This window comes from Equus caballus, chromosome 22 (genome assembly GCF_041296265.1).
Source record: "Equus caballus isolate H_3958 breed thoroughbred chromosome 22, TB-T2T, whole genome shotgun sequence".
NCBI classification, from domain to species: Eukaryota; Metazoa; Chordata; class Mammalia; order Perissodactyla; family Equidae; genus Equus; species Equus caballus.
Genome location: NC_091705.1, coordinates 27,844,448 through 27,868,538, shown reverse-complemented (window position 1 = coordinate 27,868,538; position 24,091 = coordinate 27,844,448). Strand labels below are relative to the sequence as shown.

Here is a 24,091-nt window from a genome sequence, read left to right as displayed (position 1 = left end):
CTCCGCAATCCTGCATCATTGCCCCACCTACCCAAATATACCATGAACATTTGGGAACAGGAAGTGCTGACAGATCCCGTGATGGGACAAGTAGAGAGGGGACTCCTGTTGCGGGGGCAGGACCCAACGAATCAGTATTATGTCCAGATTCTGAGACTTCAGAGATGTAGGGGCTATCAGGCTAGAAGGGCCCTTGAAAGGCATCCAGTCCATCCCTCACCTGAATTGTGACTACAGCCCCAGTGCACACCTGATACCTACTGTTCTGAGCTGAATCACCCTCATCCCTCACCTGGATTATGGCAGTAACCTCCTTACTGGTCTCCCTGCTTCCACCTGCCCCGTGCAGCCTTCATCCAACACAGCAACTTGTGATCCAGTTAAAACAGAAATCAGATCACATCACTCTTATGCTTAAAAGCCTCTACCAGGTCCCTGTTTCACTGAATAAAATGCAATGCTCTTACGACAGCCCCTAAGCCCTGGACAATCTGATCTCTTTGTAACCTCCCAGATTTCCTCTCCTACCATTCTCTCTCTTGATCACTCCACTCTCACCATACTGACCCCATGGTGTTCCTCCAACACACCAGACATGCTCCTGCCCCAGGGCTGTTGCACTCACTGTTCGTTCTGCCTGGAATGCTCTTCCCCCAGATACCCACATGGCTCACTTGCTCACCTCCTTCCAATCTTTGCTCAAATGTCACCCCATTTAAATTGCAACATCTCCCTTCATGCTGCCAGGACACTCAATTTCCCTTATCCTGCTCTATTTTTTTCCAGAGCATTTCTCACAACTAACATACTCTATAATCTACTTATTATGCTTATTTTCTGCCTCAGCTGGAGTGCATGCTCACAGGGGCAGGCTCTCAGAAAGCAGTGGTTGGATGAAGAAGGAACGAGCTGACCTCTGCCTCCCCAGGGCATCTCCCGTGGGTCCTACCTCTGCGCTCTGAAGCATGTGGAGACCTCCTTCAGGACAGCCCTCTCATGCTCTTACTCTTGGTGAAAGTCCTGCATTTTCCTCCAACTGCTTCTCCCGTGACAGCTCCCTCTCCTCAAGATGTAACTCCATCTGTTGGCATCCCCCTGGAAGTGTAGAGTTCAGACTCAAGCCAAGTAAAAATGTTTGCAGGTGGACAGATGGAAAGTGGAGAAATTTGGGGAGAGAAGAAGCAAGACAAAGATCCAAGGGAGAGAGACCTGTGGCGCTTCTTTCATACAGGCCACCCGACTCTGGACCACTTCACTGAGGGGCCCCCTACTTCTCCTACCTTCCTCCCACCAAGCATTTTAACTGACAGCCCTACAACCCTCAGGATCCCTATTTTCCAGAGAAATCTAGGGAGTCTACTCAGGTGAGCGCCAAATCCAGGACACAGGACAGAGTGCCTGGTGGGTTGGGGAGTAGCTGGACACCACATTAAAGACAACGTGCCCCCCCGCCCCCATCCCCAGCAGGGAGCAGCTGACAAGATTTCTGTTTCTCATCCCACCATCCCAGCAGGGAGGCCAGTCCACAGCAGGAGCCCAGGGCTGGGAGGAGAGTGAGCCAGCACCAGAGTGCTTGGCTACTCTGGAGACAGAAGGATTTCTAATGAAAACACAGGCTGCCTGGGCCAGACATGGTGAACTCTGAGGTGAGGAGCTGCTGCAGGCAGCAGGGGACGAAACAGGCGAACGAGCGATGGGTTCTGGGAATCACAGCCCCACACCACGCCCAGGCTCAGCAGGTAGTTCAGGTGAGCGTCCCACCCGGGTCTGCTTTAAATCTGGCGGCAGTGATGGCCTTGCCCAGGGCATTCAATCTGGATTTCCAGGCCCCTTTTCAGCAGGGGACAGCATCTCAGTCAAACCAAAGTCTTATTAGTTGGAGAGACTGGCATGTCACAGCGCCCTGGGAATATTACATAATATTTACAAGGGGATGACGTTGGGAAAATAATTAGCGATGGTAAGAGGCAATCAGCAGCAGGGAACTCCTCCACTGATCAAGTGCTGAGAAATTAGACAGAACGGGGCTCAGAGCAGTGAGGGTGTGCCACGGGGACAGCGGAAGGGGTTGGGAAGTCGCTACCTCTGCTGATTCTGTTAATAGGATAAAGCAGCCTTGCAAATAAGATCCAGACCCCAGGAGGCCTGCATTTGAGGGGATTTTAAAACCAGGCCAGGTCCTGCCAATAGCTTCACTTTTAGATGTGTTAGAACTGGAAGGGAGCTTAGAGATCAGCAACTCCACTGGTTGTCAGTTTAGAAGATTTCTGCCTTCCAAAAATACTGCAAGTATTAAGTAATAATTAATTTGTTTTCACATTTTTTATTCATCAAAGACGTATAGAGGACTGCCAGCTGGGACAAGCAGGAGGAGAAAGAGTTGATGTTACTCCAGCCCCAAACAAGTGACCTATTGTTTTTTTATCAGCCTAGCCATGTTATCCTGTGTAAATGTAGTTTCCCTTTTGAAACAAGGGTACACTTTCAAATACCTGAGGGAGCCTGGAGAATCTACATCAGAAACCCCAAATCCAAGCAAATCTCTTATTTTATACATCAGCAGACTGAAGCCCAGAGAACATAAGTGGCTTGCCCAAGGTCACACAGCTGGGCCAAGGCTAGATGTGGGGAAGCAGGGAGAGCAGAAGGCTGTCCTGGACACACAGGGCAGGGAAGGAGTAAATCTCAGCAGCTCCGCAGGGGCTGAGCGTGGCCTATGGACACCAGCAGGCATGGGTTTGACTCCTGTCCTCAATCCTTACTAGCTGTGCAACCCTGTCAAAATGAGTGAAGCTTTTTCAGATCAGTAAAATGGGGATAATAATAGCACTTATCACATATTGCGAGGATTAAATGAAGCAACAGAACAGAGCATTTAGTAAATAGTAGCTGCTTTTCCTTAACCAGTTTGTGAGCGTGGTGTTGGTGGGGTCTGTACAGTCACGAGACCAACGAGCTTGGAGAACAGGGTCACACGATCCAACTTTCAGGTGCTGCCCTGACAATGCCAGTGGGAGATAAAATCGGTCCCAATGGCACTCTAGGTGCTAATGGAAATGCTGTTACTTCTAGGTAGTGTCACTCAAAACCGTGTGCCACAAACCCAGGCCCTGCGCAGATTCACTGCCTCTGAATCCCTGCCAGGTGGGACTAGGGAATCTGCACCTCTAAAAATTATTATTGAGATATAATTTAATGCCGTCAAACCCACGATTTTAAAGTATACACTTTCACTTTCAGTGGTTTTTAGTATGTTCATAAGGTTGTGCAACCATCACCACTAATTCCAGAACCTTTTCATCACCCCAAAAAGAAGCCCCATGCCTATTAGCACTCACTCCCCATCCCCCTCTCCCCCATGCCCCGGCAACCACTAATCTGTCTCTTCGGACTTGCCCATTCTGGATAATTGATATGAACGGAATCACATAACACGTGGTCTTTGAGTCCGGCTTCTTCCATGTAGCACAATGTCTTCAAGGTTCATTCACGTTGTAGCATGGATCAAGACTTAATTTCTTTGGAATCTGCACCTTTAACACGTTCCTCAGGTGGTTCTGATGGACGGACTTTGGAGAGGAAAAGCACTACAACTTCACGGCGGGTGAAACTCGTGGTCATTATAAAGAGAGAGGCCTCAGCGCTCCCTTCAGCTGCGCCGGCCTCACGAGCCCCACTAGTAACAGGAGGCCATGCTGGCTGCCGGCCTCCTCCGGAGACCGCAGAGGCCGGGCAGGGTCTCCTGGCGCTCAGGAGGGAGATGTGCGTCTATGGACAGCAGCCTGGCTGCTCTGGGAATTGGGCAGATTAACTACAAGAGACACTCACACAAGGGGATTTAGTCACTTTAATATACATTATGCTCTTGGAAAAACATCTCCAAGGAAACAAGTGGAACCAAAGTCTTAACCAACAGGGATTCTCATTCTGAAACCCGGTGTGAGGCACAGCCTCGGAAAAGAACAGCAAAGGACTCTGGTCACAGCACAGCAGTTTGAGGTCAGGGTGGCAGAGCCTGTATGCATGATGGGCACACCCTCAGGACTCTCAGGAAACCAGAGCATCATGACTCCTGGGGCTGACAGCTCCACAGCAGGACTGGGCAGATCTAGGCTGACCAGGTCTTCTCCAGAGCTCTAAAGAAAAGGCACAGAACTTTCACAGGGCTGAAGAAGCCTGCCCAGAGCAAGAACTTCTCTTTGTTGTTGAATCTCCAGACCATCAGAAAGAGTCATGGTGGCTCTAGTGAGGAATGGGGCCATACGGGAGTTTCCAAGTCCCACTTCTGGGTCTGAGGTCTCAGAAGCAGACAGGTGGGAGGGATGCGGCACCAGCAAGGCCCCTAAGGTCAACGGCCACAACAATCTTGGAAGATTTCCAACTAGGACCTCTGGACAGGAGAATTGGACTTAGAGGGAGAAAGCAAAAGCAGACCACTCGTCACTCAATCCAACTGTCTTCTGTGTTATGCTCTCCCTGGTCTGGGGCGCCTGAGTGGTCATATGCCCTGTATTCTGTGACGTATTCTCATTCAACAAGGGGCAGGCAGAAATTCTGGCTCATCTCCCTATTACTCTCTGCTTAACTTCAAAAAGTCACTAACCGACATCTTAGACCCCTGGGCAGTCCAGGGTTTCTTGTTTTCTAACTATCCTATGGAATAAGCAATCAGTTCTCTTGGGCTTTTGGTTCAATTTCTTCTCATTCAGAAGGAAGTAGGTTGCTGCTGACTTCTGTAAGAGCCCATCTGGAATTCAGTCAGGTTAGCACCAAGGCCAGGCTGATGGAGAGGCCACAAATGTGTCTTTACGATGAGTACAGCCTCTCTGACACTGAAGGAACTTTATTTATTGGTGAAGGAGGGAATTCTGGCTCCATTTTTGCGGAACCTGGTGGTACCGCTGCCCTGGCAGGTCCCAGCAGGAAGGGATAAATGGAGAGGCCAGGACTGCAGCCATGTGGGAAGGGGCCTCCCATGGCCGAGAGCACTCCCAGTTAGCCAGTCTCCGAACCCTCGGGGAGCTCCACCACCACTGGGGCACAGTCCTCAGGTTCCGCCTCAAAGTCCCACCGGAACTTCTTGGTCAGGTGAGCTTGGAACTTTTCAGCCTTCTGCCGCAGGGTGGCATCCACAGCAACACTGCAGGCGGAAGAAAAGAAAACCTACAGAGAACAGAGGATAAGTCACTCCCGGGAACACAGAGGGGGCTGGGAAAGCTGTGGAAATTTCCTCATGGTGCTCAGCTCTCTGGGGCAGGTGGATTAGCTGCTGCTGGCATGGGCCCAGGACACCCGCTATGCTTCCCCCAAACCAAGAAAGAAGGTCCAAACCCAGCTGAGAAGCTGGGGCAGGACTAGAATGGAAAATTACTATCTTGGGCAGAGATGCCCCACTGAGAGTAAGGCCAGTGGGGCCATGACTCTGGCTCCGCCCCATGGGAGGATCTATTGGGCACCTGGGTAGCAACTCAGAGGACACCAGCTGGTACTAAGATAGGCTTGGGTTGCTTATAAGCCCCTGGATCCCATAAAGCCTCAGACCCCAAGCCAATGTGGCTGAATTGCTGCTCTAATCTAAATGGGCCGGACTGTCAGTTTAAGGCTTCTATTCCCCTTAAAAATGGTCTTTGATGTTCTTTTTTTTAAATTGTGGTAATATATACATAAAATAAAATCTACCATTTAACCATTTTTTACATTATTTTAAAAACTGCATTAAATATACATAACAGAATATTTACCATTTGAACCATTTTTAAGTGTACAGTTCAGTGGCATTAAGTACATTCACATTGTTGTATAACCGTCACCACCTTCTATCTCCAGAACTTTTTCGTCTTCCCCAACTGAAACTCTGTTCTCATTAAGCAATAACTCCCCCTCCCCCCACCCTCGGGCAGCCACCATTCTACCTTCTGTCTCTGTGATTTTGACTACTCTAGATATCTCATATAAGTGGAATCATCCAGTTCTTGTCCTTTTGTGACAGGTTATTTCACTCAGCATAATGTCCTCAAGCTCCATCCACGTTGTGGCATGTGTCAGAATTTCCTTCCTTTTTATGGCTGAATAACATTGCATCGTATGGAGAGACCACATTTTCTTTTCCATTCATCTGTCAATGGCCCTTTGTGTTGTTTCTACCATTAGGCTATTATCAATAATGCTGCTATGAACATGGTGTAAAAATATTTCTTAGTGTTCCTGCTTTTAATTCTTTTGGGTATACACCCAGAGTGGAATTCTTGGATCATATGGTAATCTATGTTTAATGTTTTGAGGAACTGCCAGACTGTTTTCCACCGGGGTGGCTGTGCCATTTTACATTCCCACCAGCAATGAACAAGGGTTTCAAAATTTTTCCACATCCTCACCAACATGTTATTTTCTGGGTTTTTTTTTTAGTAATAGCCATCCTAATGGTATGAAGTGGTATCCCATTGTGGGTTTTTTCCCCCAGTTTTATTGAGATGTAATTGACATATATTACTGCATAAATTTAAGGTGTACAGAATAATGGTTTGACATACCTATATTATGAAATGATCACTGTAGTTTGATTTGCATTTCCCTAATGATTAGTGACGTTTAGCATCTTTTCATGTGCTTATTGGCCATTTTTATATCTTTTTTGGAGAAATATCTATTCAAGTCATTTTTTAATCAGGTTTTTTGTTGTTGTTGTTGTTATCAGAGTTCTTTATATATTCTGGATATTAATCCCTTGTTTTGATGTTCTTTTTAATTCCGTTTCATCTAATATAAACATGGGCAGGGGGGCAGAAGAGCAATTTTCTCTACATGTGAAACCCAATTCCAGATTGTCCTGGATCTCAACTCCTTCTAAGAATAAGCAAACCCATTACTCCTCCTCATACTATTTCATTGTGTTCTAAGTTTCACAGTGTCCCAACGGATCCACACAACACCTGGGGAAGATACCAGAATGCCTATTTTATGGAAATGGAGGCTGAGAGGAGTTAAATGAGTGGATGGAAAATATCCAGGAAGGAAGGAGTGGTTTTTCCCTGACTAGCCGTTGGCTCCCCGCAGGACCACCCCACAGCCATAGGCACAGGAGGGTGGCAGAGGCTTTTGGGTCCACATCACTCTCAGGCCAGAGCTGGCCCACAGACCACCATGAAAGGGATCTGGGCTCCGGGGGCCTTGACCTGACGAAGGCAACAGTCATAATCTGCAGCTGATTCCAAGGACAACACCCATGCCACAGGCTTCTCCACTGTCTTTCTGTTAGCAGGAGGAGTGACAGTCATTTTCAGTGGTCTTTGTTTGGAGCCATTTTGTTGTAATGGTAGCAGGGACATAAGTGACCGAGGGGCACAGGGAGGTTACAGAATCTGGTTTCATTAACTTGGGAATTGACTAACAACAGGAGCAGGAAGCATAGCCACAACAAAATACCAGATCAATAACTAATTAGAGGGGCTCTCTGAGCTTGGTGGCGAGGGCAAGGGAAGCCAGTGGCAGGTCTGTAGGCAGCTAATGGAGCCTGCCCTGGAGCGCTGAATGTGGAGCCAGCTGAACTCTGGGGGAGGAGCCTGGTACGGATTGCAGAGAAGCCTTGTTTCAAGCAGCATTAGCTCCTGAGACCTTGCACACCCATGAGTCTGTCCTCAGAGGTCCTGGGGAGCCTGCTGGCTGAAGTAGCAAAAGCCTCTTCCTGTTCACCCTCCTTACACGGTCAATTGTACTACTGTCTACAAAGTCCCTCCTCTCCAGCCACAGTGAGCAGCTACCAAACATGCTGTGCTGCCTCTTCTGTGCCTCTACCACACATACTTTTCCCTCTGCTTACAACACCCTTCCACCTAGCTAATTTCTACTAGTGACTCAGGCCCAGCTCAGACATCACCTCCTTTAGGATGTTTTCCCAGACCACAGATGGAACAGGTGCTCCTCTCTGCTCCCCCAGCTTCTAGGGTGACCTCGATCATAGCCTCAATCTCAGTTAGGTAACAGTCCGTTTACTGTTGAGCTCTCCAAAGAGACGAGGAGCAATCCAAAGCAGTAACTCTTTTTCACACCTGCATTCCACACTCCTGGCACAGAGTCTCACACATAAAGCAGATCTAGCAGATGTTTAATGAACACAAGAATGAAGAAGTCCATAGGTTCTATGAAAATCCATTTTTGGTTCATTTTCGCACAGTGCCTGGTACCAAATAATTGCTCAATAATTATGTGATGGTGCTGGACAGAATAAGGGACTCATTCTGGGAAGGAGATGGCTTATTTACCAGGCCCCTGAATACCACTGGCTCACAAGCCATCTCCTTGTGGCTTGCCTCTTAAAAAAGCCCATGGGCCAGCTGGGTGGCGTAGCAGTTAAGTTCACACGTTCTGCTTCGGCGGCCTGGGGTTTGCTGGTTTGGATCCCGGGTGCGGACAGGGTACCACTTGGCAAGCCATGCTGTGGCAGGCATCCCATGTATACAGTAGAAGAAGATGGGGACGGATGTTAGCTTAGGGCCAGTCTTCCTCAGCAAAAAGAGGAGGATTGGCAGCAGATGTTAGCTCAGGGCTAATCTTCCTCAAAAAAAAAAAAAAAGCCCAAACTGAAAGAAACAGCAATAACCCCTGTTCCCCTAGCACTGTGCCTGAGCTTCCCTTATGGCATTTCTCACATGGGACTGGCATCACAGAGATCTGCATGCCTTCAGAGTAGGGATCGAGTCCTAATTATTAAAGTGTCCCACATAGCATATCGCCCAGGGCCTGGCAGAGAGTTAGGGCCCACAGGATGCCTACTGAATGGATATGAATGAGAAACAGGGATTGCCCTGCATTTGGCAATGGCCAGCAGTGAGAGGTTGGAACAGGCTGGGCTCATGCTCATCATTCATCCTTCCCACCCACATTCTCAAACACTGCCTGGGAGTGACATCAACTAGAGGCAGGTATAACAGAAGACTTCGGTCTGAAAAATAAGGGTTCTAATTTGAAAAACGCCTTGTCCTTTTTAAGGAACCTATCAATCTAATCTTTACTACAAACCTGGGAGGTGGGAGGATAGGAAATTACTGTTCCCATTGTACAGATGAGGACAGTGATAAATGCTGAGCAAGTGATAAATGTTGATCAAGATCCAGTCCAAGTAGGGAAATCTCAAACATTTTTCCCTACCAAGACCTTCTTTTTGTCTTGACACAGGCTAAATACATCCTTGATATTTTCAGCATTGTCCCGTGGGAAGCCAAGGGACTTGGAGACCACGTGATTCTGGAAATGTACCCTCTGCAGGCCTCCAGAACCCAGGGCACAGCCAGGTTGACCTTTACAAAAAAGCAACTTCATTGAGATATAATTTACATACAATTAAATCCTCCCATTTTAAATGTTCAATTTGTTTTGACAAATGTAAACACTCATGCAAGCACTATATGATATCATCAAGACAGATACACGTTGATAGTTTTTTCTTTTGGTATCCAGTTCTGTGAGTCTGAAGGCCCTTATACTATCACAGTCAGGGTGCCGAACAGTTCCATCACTCCAGAAAACTCCCTCCTTCTGCCCCTCAGTGATCAAACCTTTCCCTTAGCCCAGCCCTTGGTATCCACTGACCTATTTTTGGCCCTATTGTTTACAATCTTGATATTTTAAAAACTCACATTCAGAAAAGGAAATGTTTAGATAGTATCGAGTTTTCAAGCAACAATTTATTTTGATTCTCTTGTTTTTAGATTAATTTTATACCTTCTTCAGAAAACTTACTAATGATCTGGTTATTTTATTTATTAAAGTGAAATCAAGTAAACATTTTTTAAGGTCACTGAGAAATGAATCATCTTAATATCGGAAGATTAATCCTGGATATTTTAAAAACACTTTTGAATAGGATAATAACATTTCACAAACAACTGTATTTATCTAAAACTAAAAGTACACCCATTGGGTATTTTTCTTCAAATGTAAAAATAGGTATTAATACTTTTATCATTAAGTCTGTGTATTGTAAAACTGTAAATTACTTTAGTCAGAAATGTGAAAGCTTTCTTTTAAACCCAAGTTAAGTAAATTGGGTTCAGTCAGGTCACCTTGAGAAATTCAAAATATCAAGGTAGGTAGCTGAGTCACTTCTTATCCTATTTTTTGGCTAGACCAAAAAGACGACATTTCCTAATTTTATTAATTCCCAAATGATTATTCAACTTAGAATGAAACTAGCCAGAGGTAGAAAATTTTATTTCCACTTGCAGAAGAAGAAAGTTAAAAGCAGGACTATCACTTCACAATGATTACTAGGAAGGTGAAAAGCAGTAGGAATCATGCCTTCTGAGGCCAGTTTAAAGAATTTGGGATGTTTCATCTGGGCCTTAATCATATATGGGAGCCCACTACAGAATCAAAGCTCAGCCTTGCCATCCACTAGCTCTGGTGATCTTGGGCAAAATTATGTGACCTCTCTGTTCCTGTTTCTTAATCTATAAAATGGGATTATACACTTAACGTTTAGGATTGTTGTGAGGGCAGAGTAAGCATGTGAAAGTGATAGCTGATGGCAGGAGGTGTAGGAGTACGGAGGTGAAATTTATCATAGCTGGTGTTATGATAAAAATGCTATAGACATCATTGTCAGAGCCAGTGTTTTCCCTCAAGAGTTAAAGATGGACACTGGCATTTAGAACATTGGCAAGAAAGCATATATGGCCTATTGTGACTAAAAGTACTAAAAAATAGGTTATGTGACTACATGCCTAAATGTTATGCAATCAGCAATAAGAATCCTTATTTTGTACATAACTCACTTTCTAACATACTATTAAATTCAGATTATCCTTTCATTGGTTTTAAACAAATTATGGTGACTCAAGTTGCTTTAAATAAAAGAAAAAACTGTATCTATTTTTGTAAAACAAATAATTTTTATTCAAGCTAAATCCATGGGATTTGTAAAAAAAAGAGGCATCTATTCAAAAGGGCCTCTAATAGCAGAAGCCATTAGGTGGCTAATTTTATGCAAGCTAATGTAGCTGTCTTTAAGTGCTTACACACACAAACACCAGTCCCTCTCCATGGGTAGTAGCCATTTAAGCTCCTAAGAAAGCAAGCCAGTTCCGCTTACTTGACTACCTGGTGGGGAGAGCAGGCAGCTGGCTGAGGAAGTCTTTCATGGGCTGATTCATTCACTCTCAAACACCCTGAGTGAGTGCCTCTGTGTGGGGGACTGGATTCTCAGTGCCAAGACGGCATCAATGTAATTCTCCATTAAAAAAAAAGTTTTGTCATAGCTTTTTCCACTTTGTGCCTATTGAAATCTCAGTCATCCTTCAAGCTCATGGTCAAATGGCTTCCTTTGCAAAAAAGCCATTCCTGATCCTCTACCCTCTCAACTCTCAACCCCAGTCTGAATTAACCAATCCCTCTCTGGTGCTCCTAATGCCCTTTGGTCAGACTTCACTGTTTACACCTATCATATTCATGTCATCTATTATGTTGCCACAGGAACTATGACTCCATCTGATAACACAAAGAAAGATAAGTGCTAGGCCTCGACTAGGTGTTCAAAATAACCAGATGAACAAAAAACTGGTTTTGGGGAAAAGCTCATGGCTCAGTGGGGAAGTTACACAGACAATATATAAACTTCAGCAAGCACACCCTGTGCAATGTGACAGTGACAAGCACAAAGTAGGCTAATAGTATGGAAAGGAGAGAGACATCAGGGATGGCTTCACAGAGACGAATGCTTGAGGGCATCTTGTAGGGTGAACAAGTACATACCAGGCAGAGGGGAAAATCAGGTTCCCTTAAGAAGGCACAAAATATGGGTATAAAGTTTCAGTCATGCCAGATGAACAAGTTCTAGAGATCTGCTGTGCTCATACTTAATAATACTGTGCTGCACACTAAAAAATGTGTTAAGAGGGTAGATCTTACATTGTGTTTTTTTACCACAATAAAAAAAAAAAGAAGGCAGGAAACAGCATGGCACATCTGGGAACGTGCAAGGAGACCACTGTCACCGGAAGTTGCTGGGGGAGAGCAGGGGGAGGAAAGAGAAGCTGGAGAGCAGGTCAGGACCAGATCAGAATGGACCTTGTGACCTATGTTTGGGCTTTTAACTTTCTCGGCAATGAGGAGATGCAGAGAAATCAGATCAGAGCTGCATTTTAGAGCAGCAACTCAGGTGACAGTGTGGGAGACAGATGGACTGACAGGGGTAAGCCTAGAAGCTGACAAACTCTGATGCAGTGTAGACGAGACCAAAAGGAGCAAGTTACGGGAATGGTACCAGGGGCAGGACAGCCTTCTAAAACACTTACCACTATCCAGAGTTATTTGGTCAATCCATTTGTTTGCTTTCGCACCAACATATAACCTCCAAGTCAGGGACTCTGTCTTGCTCACAGTTATATTTTGAGACCTAGAACAGAGCCTTGTATACAGCAGGTGCTCAGCAAATACCCACTAAATCAATGAACAAACCCCTTAAGGGTAGGAACCCTGGCTAACTCATATGTATGTATTCCTTAACACTTTCAGGAGAATGCTGTATATAAAGAAAGGATGCTCAAAAACACGTGTTAATGTGTTTTTTTTAAAGGCATGTGTCCTAGATTTTTCCAAATTATGAAATCAAACTTTCTTGGTGAAAAGTCCAAAGATAGAATTCTTCCAACCATCAGCTTTGCAGACCCTACCTGGGCATCTAGCAATCCAGCTGGGCCCTTTCCACTTCGAAAATCATTGCTGGCAACAGAGCTTCAGCAATTAGAGCTCAGCTGTTGGCTGTGCTGACAATGGTGGGGACAGCCACCGACACAGTGTGGCCTGCCTATGTGGCCTGCCTATGTCTGTGCGGCAGAAGTAATGCACATCACAAGGGCAGCACATGTTCCTGTGGGCCAGAGCCACTGCCAGAGGCTACTCAGCAGGCTGAAGCTTCCTACTGCTCTGCAACCCACAACCCAGTAACTGTGGGGCGGTTTCCTCTGCAGAGGACGGATAAAGGGATTTAACTTCTCTGTTAAATCAGGAGCCACTAAAAGGGCAGTTTTATAAGTCTTCTACAGTAGAATACACCAGGCTCAAGCTATCAGCTTGACTGACTCATCCCCATGGCCTGCACAAGTCCTCCAACTGCCAGAGTTTTAAGTCAGCTGACTGCTCACAGGGACTCTTCCAACAGAACGTTGGTTGGAGAAAAGTGTTCTGTACCTGAGAAACAGGCCCCTGATGGTGTCTCCACTAACGTCAATCAAGAATCTTTTTGGGGGATCTACATTGTATTCAGTACCTAGGTGCATAAGCACAGGCCCTAAACCAAGACTCAGCTGTGGGTACAAATCCTGACTCTGCCACTTACCAGCTGTGTGACCTCATGACATGACTTAACCTTTCTGAGTCCTGGTGTTCACATTTGTAAAATGGGAATAATCCCCCCTGCCTTGCAGTGCTCTAGAGAGATTAAATGAGGGAACTCACACAAGGTGACAAGCAGGGGCCTAATAACCGACAGGCATTAACAAACTTTCATTCCTTCCCTTATCCTGGACAGGAGTGGAAGGTTAGTGACTAGCCACCTTGTAAGGCGCAGGCCTTGTCGGGGTCTCACACAGGGAGAAGAAAGCAGCTCAGGGAACAGAAAGTATGGAAACTGACAGCTTGCAGCTTCTGCCTCTTCTATACTTGAGAAAGTTACAAAATGTGAGTGACAGAGGCTGTCCCAAGAACATAAAGGAAGCTAATCTGTTTGCAAAGGGAGAAAATAGCACAGGATGGAGATTGTAAGTTTTTTGAAGCTTCTTCCCTAATTACCACTCATAATGAAAATTTAATTGCTAAGTTAAAAGCAAATTTCACTTTTTCTGTCAGAGACTCTATGCAGAAGGCACATTTTGTTTGAACAGGAAATCAAAGTTACTTTAATGCTTAAATGAGATCTAAGGAGCTGCAGATGTTTCCCTGGGAATAACAAGCTTCAGAACTCAGTCCTGGGACTGGCCCGGTGGCGCAGCGGTTAAGTTTGCACCTTCCGCTTTGGTGGCCCCGGGTTCGCTGGTTCAGATCCCAGGTGCAGACCTACGCACCACTTGTCAAGCCATGCTCTGGCATGCGTCCCACATATAAAGTAGAGGAAGAGGGGCATGGATGTTAGCTCAGAGCCAGTCTTCCTCAGCAAAAAGAGGAGGATTGGTGGCAGATGTTAGCTCAGGGCTAACCTTCCTCAAAAAAAGAAAAAAACCTCAGCAAACTCTGTCCTACTTGTTGCAGCAACTTATGGCTATAAGGAGAAAGAAAAACTGTTCTGAGCTGAGTAACTCAAAGAGGTGGAGCTGATTCAAATTCCTAGGACCCCAGGGCTAGGCACTCCGGAGTGAGGCAGGAGAAGCTCTGGCATCACGGAGCGTACAACTGAGTAGGAGACAGAGAACTAGGAAATAGCTTAGTTTCCTACTTTAGGAAACTAAGATTAGGAAACTGAAATAAAGAAAACTTTGGCTCATGAAAGAATAGCAAGAAACCAAAAGGTGACCCTCCTGAGTGTGCTTTCACACGCCCTGGCCTTCCTTCTGTCCACACGGGTGTCAGCCAAAAGACTGCCCACCTGTAAGGTGCTGGTGAGGAAGTTGTTCTGGGAGACAATGTCCACAAAGAAGTCAGCGGGGATCTCACCGAGCTGGTGGTACAGGATGGAGATGAGGTTGATGTAGAGGGTGTGGTGCTTCACCATGGCTTCTTCTGACCGGCACAGGAGGTTCAGGAGCCGCTTCCAGTGCTCAAATGCCTCGTACACATTCCCCAGCAGGAAGCATATAAAGGCAAACTGGAGTTCACCTGAAAGGTGCAGAGAGGAGAAATGACCCTGAGAGAGAGGAGTACCAGCTGACTCTACAAGGCCATCAGTTCCACTGGACCCGAACAACGGGTGTCCTTTTATCCTTGTCACTCTTGCAGAACCTAGGATGGGGTTTTGCACATAGCAGATGCTCAATAAAAGTTTGCCAAACTATTATAAACTCAAACCAGGGGAAACCAAACTGTGGTTTTAGATTTCTGCAAAACCAGAGTGTAAGAGAAGAGGTACGCCTAGTATCTGCCCGGCTGTAAAAAGTTTACAAAATGTGTCCATGGGTTTTATGCCAAGTGATCTCAAACTTTGCTGCCCATCAGAATTACTAGGAGAGCTTGTTAAAAATTAAAGCTGCCATGGGCCAGCACCAGTAGCCTAGTGGTTAAGTTCAGTGTGCTCTGCTTCAGTGGTCGGGGTCCAGTTCCTGGGCAGGGACCTACACTGCTCTGTTAGTGGCCATGCTGTGCTGGCGGCCCACATACTAAAAAATAGAGGAGGAGGGGCTGGCCCAGTGGTGCAGTGGTTAAGTTTACACATTCTGCTTTGGCAGCCCAGGGTTCACCAGTTCAGATCCCAGGTGCAGATCTATGCACTGCTTGTCAAGCCACGCTGTGGCAGGCGTCCCACATAAAATAGAGGAAGATGGGCACAGATGTTAGCTCAGGGCCAGTCTTCCTCAGCAAAAAGAGGAGGATTGGTGGCAGTTAGCTCAGGGCTAATCGTCCTCAAAAAAAAAAAAAAAAGAGGATTGGCATCAATGTTAGCTCAGGGCGAATCTTCCTCAGCACAAAGAAAAAGCTAGCAAAGCCTCATCCCTAGAGATCCCGGTTGAGGACAGATGATGGGGTCTCAGTATCTGTAGCTCTAACAAGCTCCCTGGGTGATCCTGATGCAGAATCTGCTCCAGGGTCAGGGAAATGCTGCATTACACCATGTAATTCTCAGCCCAACTCCACAGGCTGGTCAGGGAAGGTGGTATTTGCCTCATTTTACAGATGAGGTCAAGGGACTTCCCCAAGGTGACACATCCAACGCTTGGCAATGTGAACAATGGAAAGATAAAACAGATTTCCTATTGGGTGGGAACAGTTCTAGAGCCTCCTAGCACAGGAAAATTCACAAGTACTTCTTCCAGGGTTGCCTGCCAGTCAAATTATTTTTGTTTGTTTAACCACAGGTCTCTGTGACTTAACTCTACCAGCAACTTGGTGGCTAAAAGCATAAGCTCTGGAGCCAAACTGCTTGGGTTCAAATCTCGGCTCCACCACCTCACAGCTGTGTGAACCTGGGCAAACTACTTACTCTGTTTATGCCTCAATTTCCTTATTTGAGGGCTGCAGTGAAGATTAAATGAATCAATATAATACATGTAAAGATTTAGAATAATGCCTGTCACAATCTGTAGCACTCAAAAAATGTTAGTTAAATGTTATTCCCACATTTCCTCCGATGCCTATCTCAAACAAAGAGACCTGATGATACAGAAGCCATTGTCCTTGAGCAAGCAACTGGGTCTCTGGTTACCAGGATATACTGTTGATGATCAGAGACATTCTCTCTGGCTTCAAATTTAGTGAGGGCTTCTGTGGTATACCTACTTGTGGGCCATAAAAAGAACAGATGCACTCAACACCAAATACCCCTTTAAATGTATGGTGTTTGATCTCTGTCACTTCCAGTGACCTGGAAAAACTACTTTCCTGTCCCTAGGCCTGCGGAACTAGGTTTGATTTGAGTGAATAGCTATCTGGTCTAGGTATTTTGGATGTTTGACCAATGTTTTCAAAATATGGTCAAATTCTCTTTGTATGATAGAAGTTAATGATTTCCTTCTTCAGTTGGCTTTACCTGGTTAGTTTGCTTAGGTTGTTAGTTTAGGGCATTTATTTAAACTCACGCATTTCTGACCTAGTCTAAAATTAAATTATGAGATCAGAAATAATGTCAAAGAGCTGTCATGAAGATACACAGTTATCCCTTGCAAGAGATCTTTTCACAAGATTACTTTGAAGAACTGCTTAAGAGGTAGAAAATAGGATTTCTATTCATTTTTAAGCTAGAATTTCAAGTTATTTATTAAATGAAAATACTGCACAATGCAATAAGATGTACCCATTAAAATGTCCCTTTTTATCAGCTGAGCCAATGATATAAAAGGCCTTATATTCAAATTTCTCACTGATCTGCCAATAGAAAAATATGCAAATACCTGGACAATTTGTAAAAGAAAAAATATAAATAGCTGCTAAAGATGTGACAACTGTTTGCTGTCACTAGTAATCAAAGAAATATAAATTGAAACAAGATGCCATTCTCCAACCATGCGGCTGGAAGAGGCCTTTGCTAAACTCCCTGTCAAAGGTGATTGACGGGCCACGGCCTCCCACCAGCTGGCCAGGATGCAAAACCTTCTCCTGGCAACACGCACACTCTGACCAACAATTTCAACCCTAAATGTATGCAGAGGTACACACAAGGAGGTTCATTAGACACTTACAAAAGGGAAAAGAGGGACAGCTTAAAGGCCCATCGACAGAGCTTCAACAACTATGAAACATAAGCAGCCACTAAAGAGAAGCGACAGTTTCAGTGGTATGGAAAAATGTTTGTATTAAAGCAGATTATAAAATAATATAATGTAATTCTGTTTTTGTAAAACAACACATACAAACACATATAACTGAATTAAGAAAAAGAATAAAAGGAAATACACGGAAATATAATAGAGAAAAGACTGAAATGAAATATATATATATTAAAAAAAAGATGGAAAGAAAATACACCAAAATGCAAAAAATGGTTATTTCTCAGTGGTGGGAATTGACGTGAATTTTATTTTTGTTTTCTTCTATGATGAACATATATTATTTTTGTAATAAGGGGGAAAAACAATGATAAAAACTTTTAACAATTTAAAAAAACCCACTGTCCTGCTCTAAGCCAGTAGAGAGGCCAAGACCTTGAGAGAGTCAGGAGCAAACTGAGAAGGCAGTAGGAGTCCTGGGAACCAGGAGCCCTGGGCTCTGGTCTCACTTCAACCACTTAGTCAGCCAAACCTTTCCCTCTATGGACCTCAATTGGTAAAACAGGAGGTTAGGTCACATCAGCGGTTCTCAAACACAGGATCGTCTGTATTAGGTTCATCTAGGGTGCTGTTTATTAGACAGATAGACAGATACACAGGTAAACTGCTGGGGCCCCACCCCAGATCTCTTGAATCAATCTCCAGGGGAAAGGTCTGGGCACCTGTTTCTTTAACAAGTGTACTGGGCAAGACTGCCTCCTAGCCAGGTTTAGGAACCACTGGACCAGATAACCCAAGATGTACCCCATATTCTAAAGCCCCCCTACTATATACCCCTCCCTTGGCCCACTTCCAAAGAGCCCTGTTCCTCCTCACCGAGCACATCCTGGGGGCTGCTGGGGAACTGCTTGCTGAGCATAGTCTCTAGGGCATAGCTCAGATCCATGCTGTGCCTGGTTATCTCTGCTGGCGTGGCACCTGCCGGGAACATCTGCGTGGGCAGCTCTGAGAAGCGGATCTCTGTTCCAGCTCTGGGCTTCATCTCAGGTAGCCGGGCCAGGCCCTCCTGGTAGCTTTTGCACTCAGTGCCACAGCGGGGTAGATTCTGCCCCACTCGGTCCTTGGTGTGCTTCATGGAGAGCACAGGCAGCACCTCTGAGAAGGCACAGATATGCCGGCTCTCAGGCTGCAGTTTCTCCATTGTGGCCTCACTGATGAAGTTGGAGAGTGAAATCCACTTCTTGAGCGTGCCATATGGGTACGGTCCCAGGAACTGGTCCAGCTCCTGGAGGTTGGCCCTCATGGCCTCCACCTCAGCCTCTGGGGCTGGGGATAGGTCTACCTCTTCCCGGATTGCGTTCCAGCGCAGGACCATCAGCCCCCGCTGTTGCAGGCTAAGGAAGAAACCCATACGAGGGCCCACCTCCCTGGGATTGGCCTTGTCCACAGAGCTGTAGTGGAGGAAGTGGATGCCTGGTGGGATCATCTTCACGCCCCGGAACTTTGGCCCCACCTCCCAGGAGTTGTAGTCAATGCCAAACTCTGTCCCCTTGGGCATATTCAGGATGACCACAGTGGCCCCTTCAAAGAAAAGGCGTTTGGCAAGCTCAGGATCCATCTGCATGGCAGCCATGGGACCAGTCGTGGGTGACCTTTTGGAGAATTCTTCTTGTGTTCCAGAACAGCTGAAAAAGAAATAAATCAGAGTTAATCAGAACTTGGGAAAGAATGCTTCATTGGCTGAGCATTCTCTATGTGCCAGATATGGATTTAGACTCCTGACATAATTATCTCCCTCAATCCGCACCACAACCCTGCATCCATTTCACCGATAAAGAAAATGAGACTCAAAGAGAAGAGGATTTTTTTTGTTTTTCAAAGATTGGCACCTGGGCTAACAACTGTTGCCAACCTTTTTTTTTTTTTTCTGCTTTATCTCCCCAACCCCCGCCCTGTACACAGTTGTATATCTTAGTTGCACGTCCCTCTAGTTGTGGGATGTGGGACGCCGCCTCAACGTGACCTGACGAGTGGTGCCATGTCCACGCCCAGGATCCGAACCCTGGGCCGCTGCAGCGGAGCGCGCGAACTTAACCACTCGGCCACGGAGCTAGCCCCGAGAAGAGGATTTTTGTCCTTTGGTTTAATGAGCAAGAACACTCACTTCACAGCTAAAAAGACATCAGTTAAAGAAGTGACATACTCAAGGTCACACAAGGACCCAAATTAGAACCTGGGTACCCTGTCCTCCAGGCCCGTGTTCTTTCCACTGTCCACTCAGGATCTACTCTCAGATCTCTCTCTCACAACAGAGCAGGAAGGTGGAGAAAGCCTGGATGACCCATTCTAAACTATAACTCTGCCTAAACGGTCTTAAATTATAACTCTGCCTAAAACCTATTGCTGGAGACTCCCAGAAGAGTTGAGAAAGAGGATACAATCAAGCACACACCTAGTTTCCCACAAGCCTGAGGAAAAGCCCAGAAATGAACACAAGGTAGAAAGTGGGTGCTCAGCATCTAAAAGTCACAAAAGCTTTGGGCAGTGGAGACCTATTCAACCACAACCCCCTCTTTATCCTATTTTTTATAAAAACCTAAAGTCCAGGAAGTGGAACAACTTCCCAGAGGGGACCACAGTCAGTGGCAGCTCTGGACCACTCACCCAGAATGGATTCAGGTGGCGTGGCTGGCCTAGGATCAGTATTTTGAAGAGCTTAGAACACTTATTTTATCTACTCCTGGACTACCCATGAGGACACACTGATAAAACTTCTGTAGGCAGGCAGACAATGCCTCAATGTATTTATAAGAATGGTTCCAACATGAACTAATTTAAACAAAACAATTATCCAATCTTCTAGTCCCAAGACACTTACCTATTCAATTCAACAGATAATCACTGAGTGCATGCACTATGCCAGGATCCTTTGCCGGGCACTAAAAGAAACATCCACAGAGTAAGACAGCCACTGCCCTCCAGGCACTTCCAGTCTAACCAGACATAGAAACAAGACCCCAAATTTCACACACAGAAGACCAACTGCCTCTTTAATTCTTTTTTACTCTTTTTATTTTATTATTATTATTTTTTTGGTGAGGGAGATTGGCCCTGGGCTAACATCTGTTGCCAATCTTCCTCTTTTTGCTTGAGGAAGACTGTCGCTGAGCTAACATCTGTGCCAATCTTCCTCTATTTTGTATGTGAGACACTGCCACAGCATGGCCTGATGAGCTGTGTGTAGGTCTGCACCATGGATCCGAACCCCCAGAGCCTGGGCCACTGAAGGGGAGCACGCAAACTTAACCACTATGCCACTGGGCCAGCCCCTACTCCTTTTATTTTAAACACACAAAACAAAATAAAACAGTGAGGAAAGGAAGACCAACCCTTTTCCAAAAAATGTAAGGGTATATTTTATCATCTTAACCCAAAAAACACTACAAATGACTCTCACTCTAAATCAGCATTTTTTTTTTTCAAACTGCAAGTCAGGACCTGTTAATAGGTTAAGAACTCAATTTAGAGGGTCTCAACCAGCAAAATGTTTTTTGGGTTTTTTTGGAGGGAGATTAGCCCTGAGCTAACTACTGCCAGTCCTCCTCTTTTTTGCTGAGGAAGCCTGGCTGAGCTAACATCCGTGCCCATCTTCCTCTACTTTATATGTGGGATGTCTACCACAGCATGGCGTGCCAAGCAGTGCCATGTCCATACCCAGGATCCGAACCGGCGAACCCCGGGCCGCAGAGAAGCAGAACATGCGCACTTAACTGCTGTGCCACTGGGCAGGCCCCAGCAATAATTTTTTTAAGTGAAAAGAACAACAACAACAACAACAAAAATCAGAGCACATCATGAATAGTAAAGATAGGTACTGTTTTCTGAAGCTTTGTGTGTTTATACATATCCTTGGTCAAGATGTAAAACTTTGTTACTGTACGTCACAATCAAAAAGCCTGAAAGCCACTCTCTAAATAATTTATATCACCATCTTCCTATTCCCAACTCTGAATTCAGAATGTACTTAACAAACATTTGCTAAATGAACAGCTATTGCACTTAGAATAATTGCTCATCAATTAGCCATTTTCCCTTGTGGCATCTGTGTGCGCCTCCTTGATAATGACATTCCTTTCATTCTAATTCCACCAGCCTGTAATTCTCTTCACTATATCTTCAGCAGCTGGCAAGAGGCCTGGCACAGAGAAAATGCCCTGGAGTGCGGAAAGTCACATCCATCCACTTCTCTCCGCCACCGCCTTAATCCAAGCTACCACATCCCTCACCCAGAGAGGGTTTGCCTCTCCAATCCATTCTCCATCCAATAACTGAAGTGACCTTTTCAAAGTCCCAATCTAAGCATGTCACCACTCGCACTTACTACCCCCACAGGGGGGTTATAAGCCGCTTCCCAGGCTGCTCTTGGAAAACCAAAATTCTTCCCATGACCTACAAGCCCTAAGTGGGCTTTCCCCTGGCAACTCCTCCAGCTTGTTTCATACACTGCTCCCCCCATAAGCTGTGTTCCAACCACACTAGCCTCTTTCTCACCCTCAAACAGGAGGCTCTCCTGGATAGAAAACTTTTCCCTCTCCTCTTTGTCAAATCAGTTTTCTGATCTCAGCTCCATATTCACTTGCTCAGTAAGGCTCCTGGACCTGGGGCTGGGTCAAGTCTCCTGTGATACACTCTCAGGGGGCCCTGTACCTTTCCATCGCACTTATCACGGATTTTACGTGTTTAACAGAAGGCTGTCACCTCCACGAGAATTGAGTCTTTCTGTATCTCTAGCACATATCAGATGCCTGATAACCATTTCTATAACAAAAGCGTGATATCCCTTTCGGAGATGACAAAGGCCCGGTTCGGGGAAACATCTCACCCAAAGTTACAGAGAGTAGGACAAAACCAGGTCAAGCGGAGCCAAGGTCTCCAGCCCCCAGGGTCTAAAGTTAGGAGAGAAGCGAAGTTACCCCGGGTGCCCCTGGAAGTCCTCGCCACGGTGTCTCTGGTGACGGTTTCTCAGCGCGAAAGGCCTGCAGAGACACCAGGGTCCCACCGCCGGCGCACAGACCGGGAGGCGGCCCGCACAGAGAGGTGTCCTAGTTCAGGGCACTCCGTGTTCCCGAGCCAGAAAGAGCGGCAGCTGGGCCACACCGACAACGAAACCAGAGGAGTTAAAAGCGGGCAGGAAGCCGCACTCACCGACTTCGGTCTTGCCCCACGCTCAGCTACCACGGAAGCGCACCGGAAGTTCTCCGACTCAGGCGCCGGACGGGAGCGACGAAGAAAGCAGCCCGGCAGAGTTCTCGGTCGCGGGAGGAACGGTCCCTGCCTGCAGGTTCCGCCCCGTCAAATGTTGCGTCTTGCTACTTTCAGTTATTCGTTTTAGTTCCTGAACCGTGGATAACAACTTTCATCAAATGATGCATTTTTATATCCAGCTCCAGAAACATATCCACCAGCCATGGTTCTTGGGTCTCAATCAGTCACGGTCACTGAAGCTGGGGTCAAGGTCTTGGCTGCCCAGTAGCCACAGTCAGATGCTCAGTCATGGTCCTGGTCAGCCAGTCTCTATCCGAGTGAAAGTATCACAGCTGGCCCGTTATCACCCGGTCCCGGCTTCCAACAACTCTCAGCCCTAGGGGAGAGCCTCTGAAACCCAGTCCCCAGCCCAGAGAGAACCAGACTCAGCAACCGAAGTCACACATTGGTCCCTCCAGCCACCATCACCCAGTGTTCTCTGGCAGCCCAGGCCTAGTATGATCTCTCAGTCAGGCTATAAATGCACCCGGAGGGAGGGAAGTCTACCTTGTTCTCCATCGTTTCCCTGGAACCTAACACAAAGCCAGGCACAAAGGCTCAGCTCAGTATATATATTATTCATTTAATTAATGGCAGTAATTTGGTATTAATAAATGGCTTCTATTTTTGGGCCTAGCCCTGTGCTGGGTGGTTGTATCAGTCAGGGTTCCAGCAAAGAAGCAGAGCCAACAGGAGATATATAAGAGATTTATTGCAAGGAATTGGCTTATGTGATTGTGAGGGCTGGCTAAGCATGTCCAAAATCCTTGGGCAGGCCACACTGGTATATGATTTCTAATCCTTACACTAACCCTCATAAGTAGGCAGTAGTATTCCGAACATACAGAAGAGAAAACTGACGCTCAGCGAGGTTACACAGGCAGAGTGGTGGAGTTAGAATCCAAACCAAGGCCTGACTGGCTGTTTTTCTCCCTGTGCTGCTGCTCCTTAGCTTGTCTGTCACACTTCCTCAGGGACAGCTGGACATGCCAATCTGTCTCAGTCAAAATTCATCTGTTAGTGGGTTACAGACTAGACCAGGCCCTGCAGTCATGGTTAATCACAATGAGCTGCTGCAGGATTAACCAGAGACGGCCTCCATCAGTCACAGTCATGCGTGTCAATCTCAGCCTCTTGTGTCAGTTCCATTTCCTGCATGAAGCTCAGCTCCCTCTCCACCCCTCCCCATCGTGCCCTCAGCTCTGTGGTCAGGTTTCAGAGCTCTCTGTTCCAGCTGGGCTCACCATCTTCTCAGAGACTCCAGGGGACTGAACTATGGACTACAGCACAGAAGCTGTAGATGGTGGCCCAGGAACTGCACCTGGTGGGCTGAATGTCCATCCAGATTCAGTTTCTCAACCTTGGTACTATTGACGCTTGAGGCCAGGTAATTCATTGTTGTAGAGGGCTGCCCCATGCATTGTAGGATGTTTAGCAGCATCCCT

General features: G+C 46.2%; 1 protein-coding gene and 1 non-coding gene across 4 annotated transcripts; both read right to left on the bottom strand.

The window, feature by feature from the left end:
* Positions 1–3,829: 3,829 nt before the first annotated feature.
* On the bottom strand, positions 3,830–23,231 carry AAR2 (AAR2 splicing factor). 3 transcript variants are annotated; one of them, XM_070247649.1, is made up of 5 exons: positions 22,548–22,620; positions 20,221–20,281; positions 18,219–19,027; positions 14,573–14,802; positions 3,830–5,163 (listed from the first exon to the last, which is right to left on the bottom strand). In XM_070247649.1, exons 3-5 carry the CDS (start codon positions 18,973–18,975, stop codon positions 4,996–4,998), a joined length of 1,155 nt encoding a protein of 384 aa, XP_070103750.1. In that variant the 5' UTR covers positions 18,976–19,027; positions 20,221–20,281; positions 22,548–22,620; the 3' UTR covers positions 3,830–4,995. The 3 variants fall into 3 exon arrangements, with proteins under 3 accessions (XP_070103750.1, XP_070103748.1, XP_070103749.1); XM_070247647.1 differs by lacking the exon at positions 20,221–20,281 and having other exon boundaries at positions 22,548–23,231; XM_070247648.1 differs by lacking the exon at positions 20,221–20,281 and having other exon boundaries at positions 22,316–22,607.
* On the bottom strand, positions 4,921–5,025 carry MIR8965 (microRNA mir-8965). The gene has a single exon (NR_127969.1). It is a non-coding gene; the product is annotated as a microRNA mir-8965 (primary transcript).
* Positions 23,232–24,091: the final 860 nt, after the last annotated feature.

Coding starts and splice junctions, on each gene's coding strand:
- AAR2 (XM_070247647.1), bottom strand. CDS start 18,975: ATGGCTGCCATGCAGATGGATCCTGAGCTTGCCAAACGCCTTTTCTTT. Junction 14,803..18,218: donor CAGCCCCCAGGATGTGCTCG/GTGAGGAGGAAC, acceptor TGCACCTTTCAG/GTGAACTCCAGTTTGCCTTT. Junction 5,164..14,572: donor TCCTCACCAGCACCTTACAG/GTGGGCAGTCTT, acceptor TGTTCTCTGTAG/GTTTTCTTTTCTTCCGCCTG.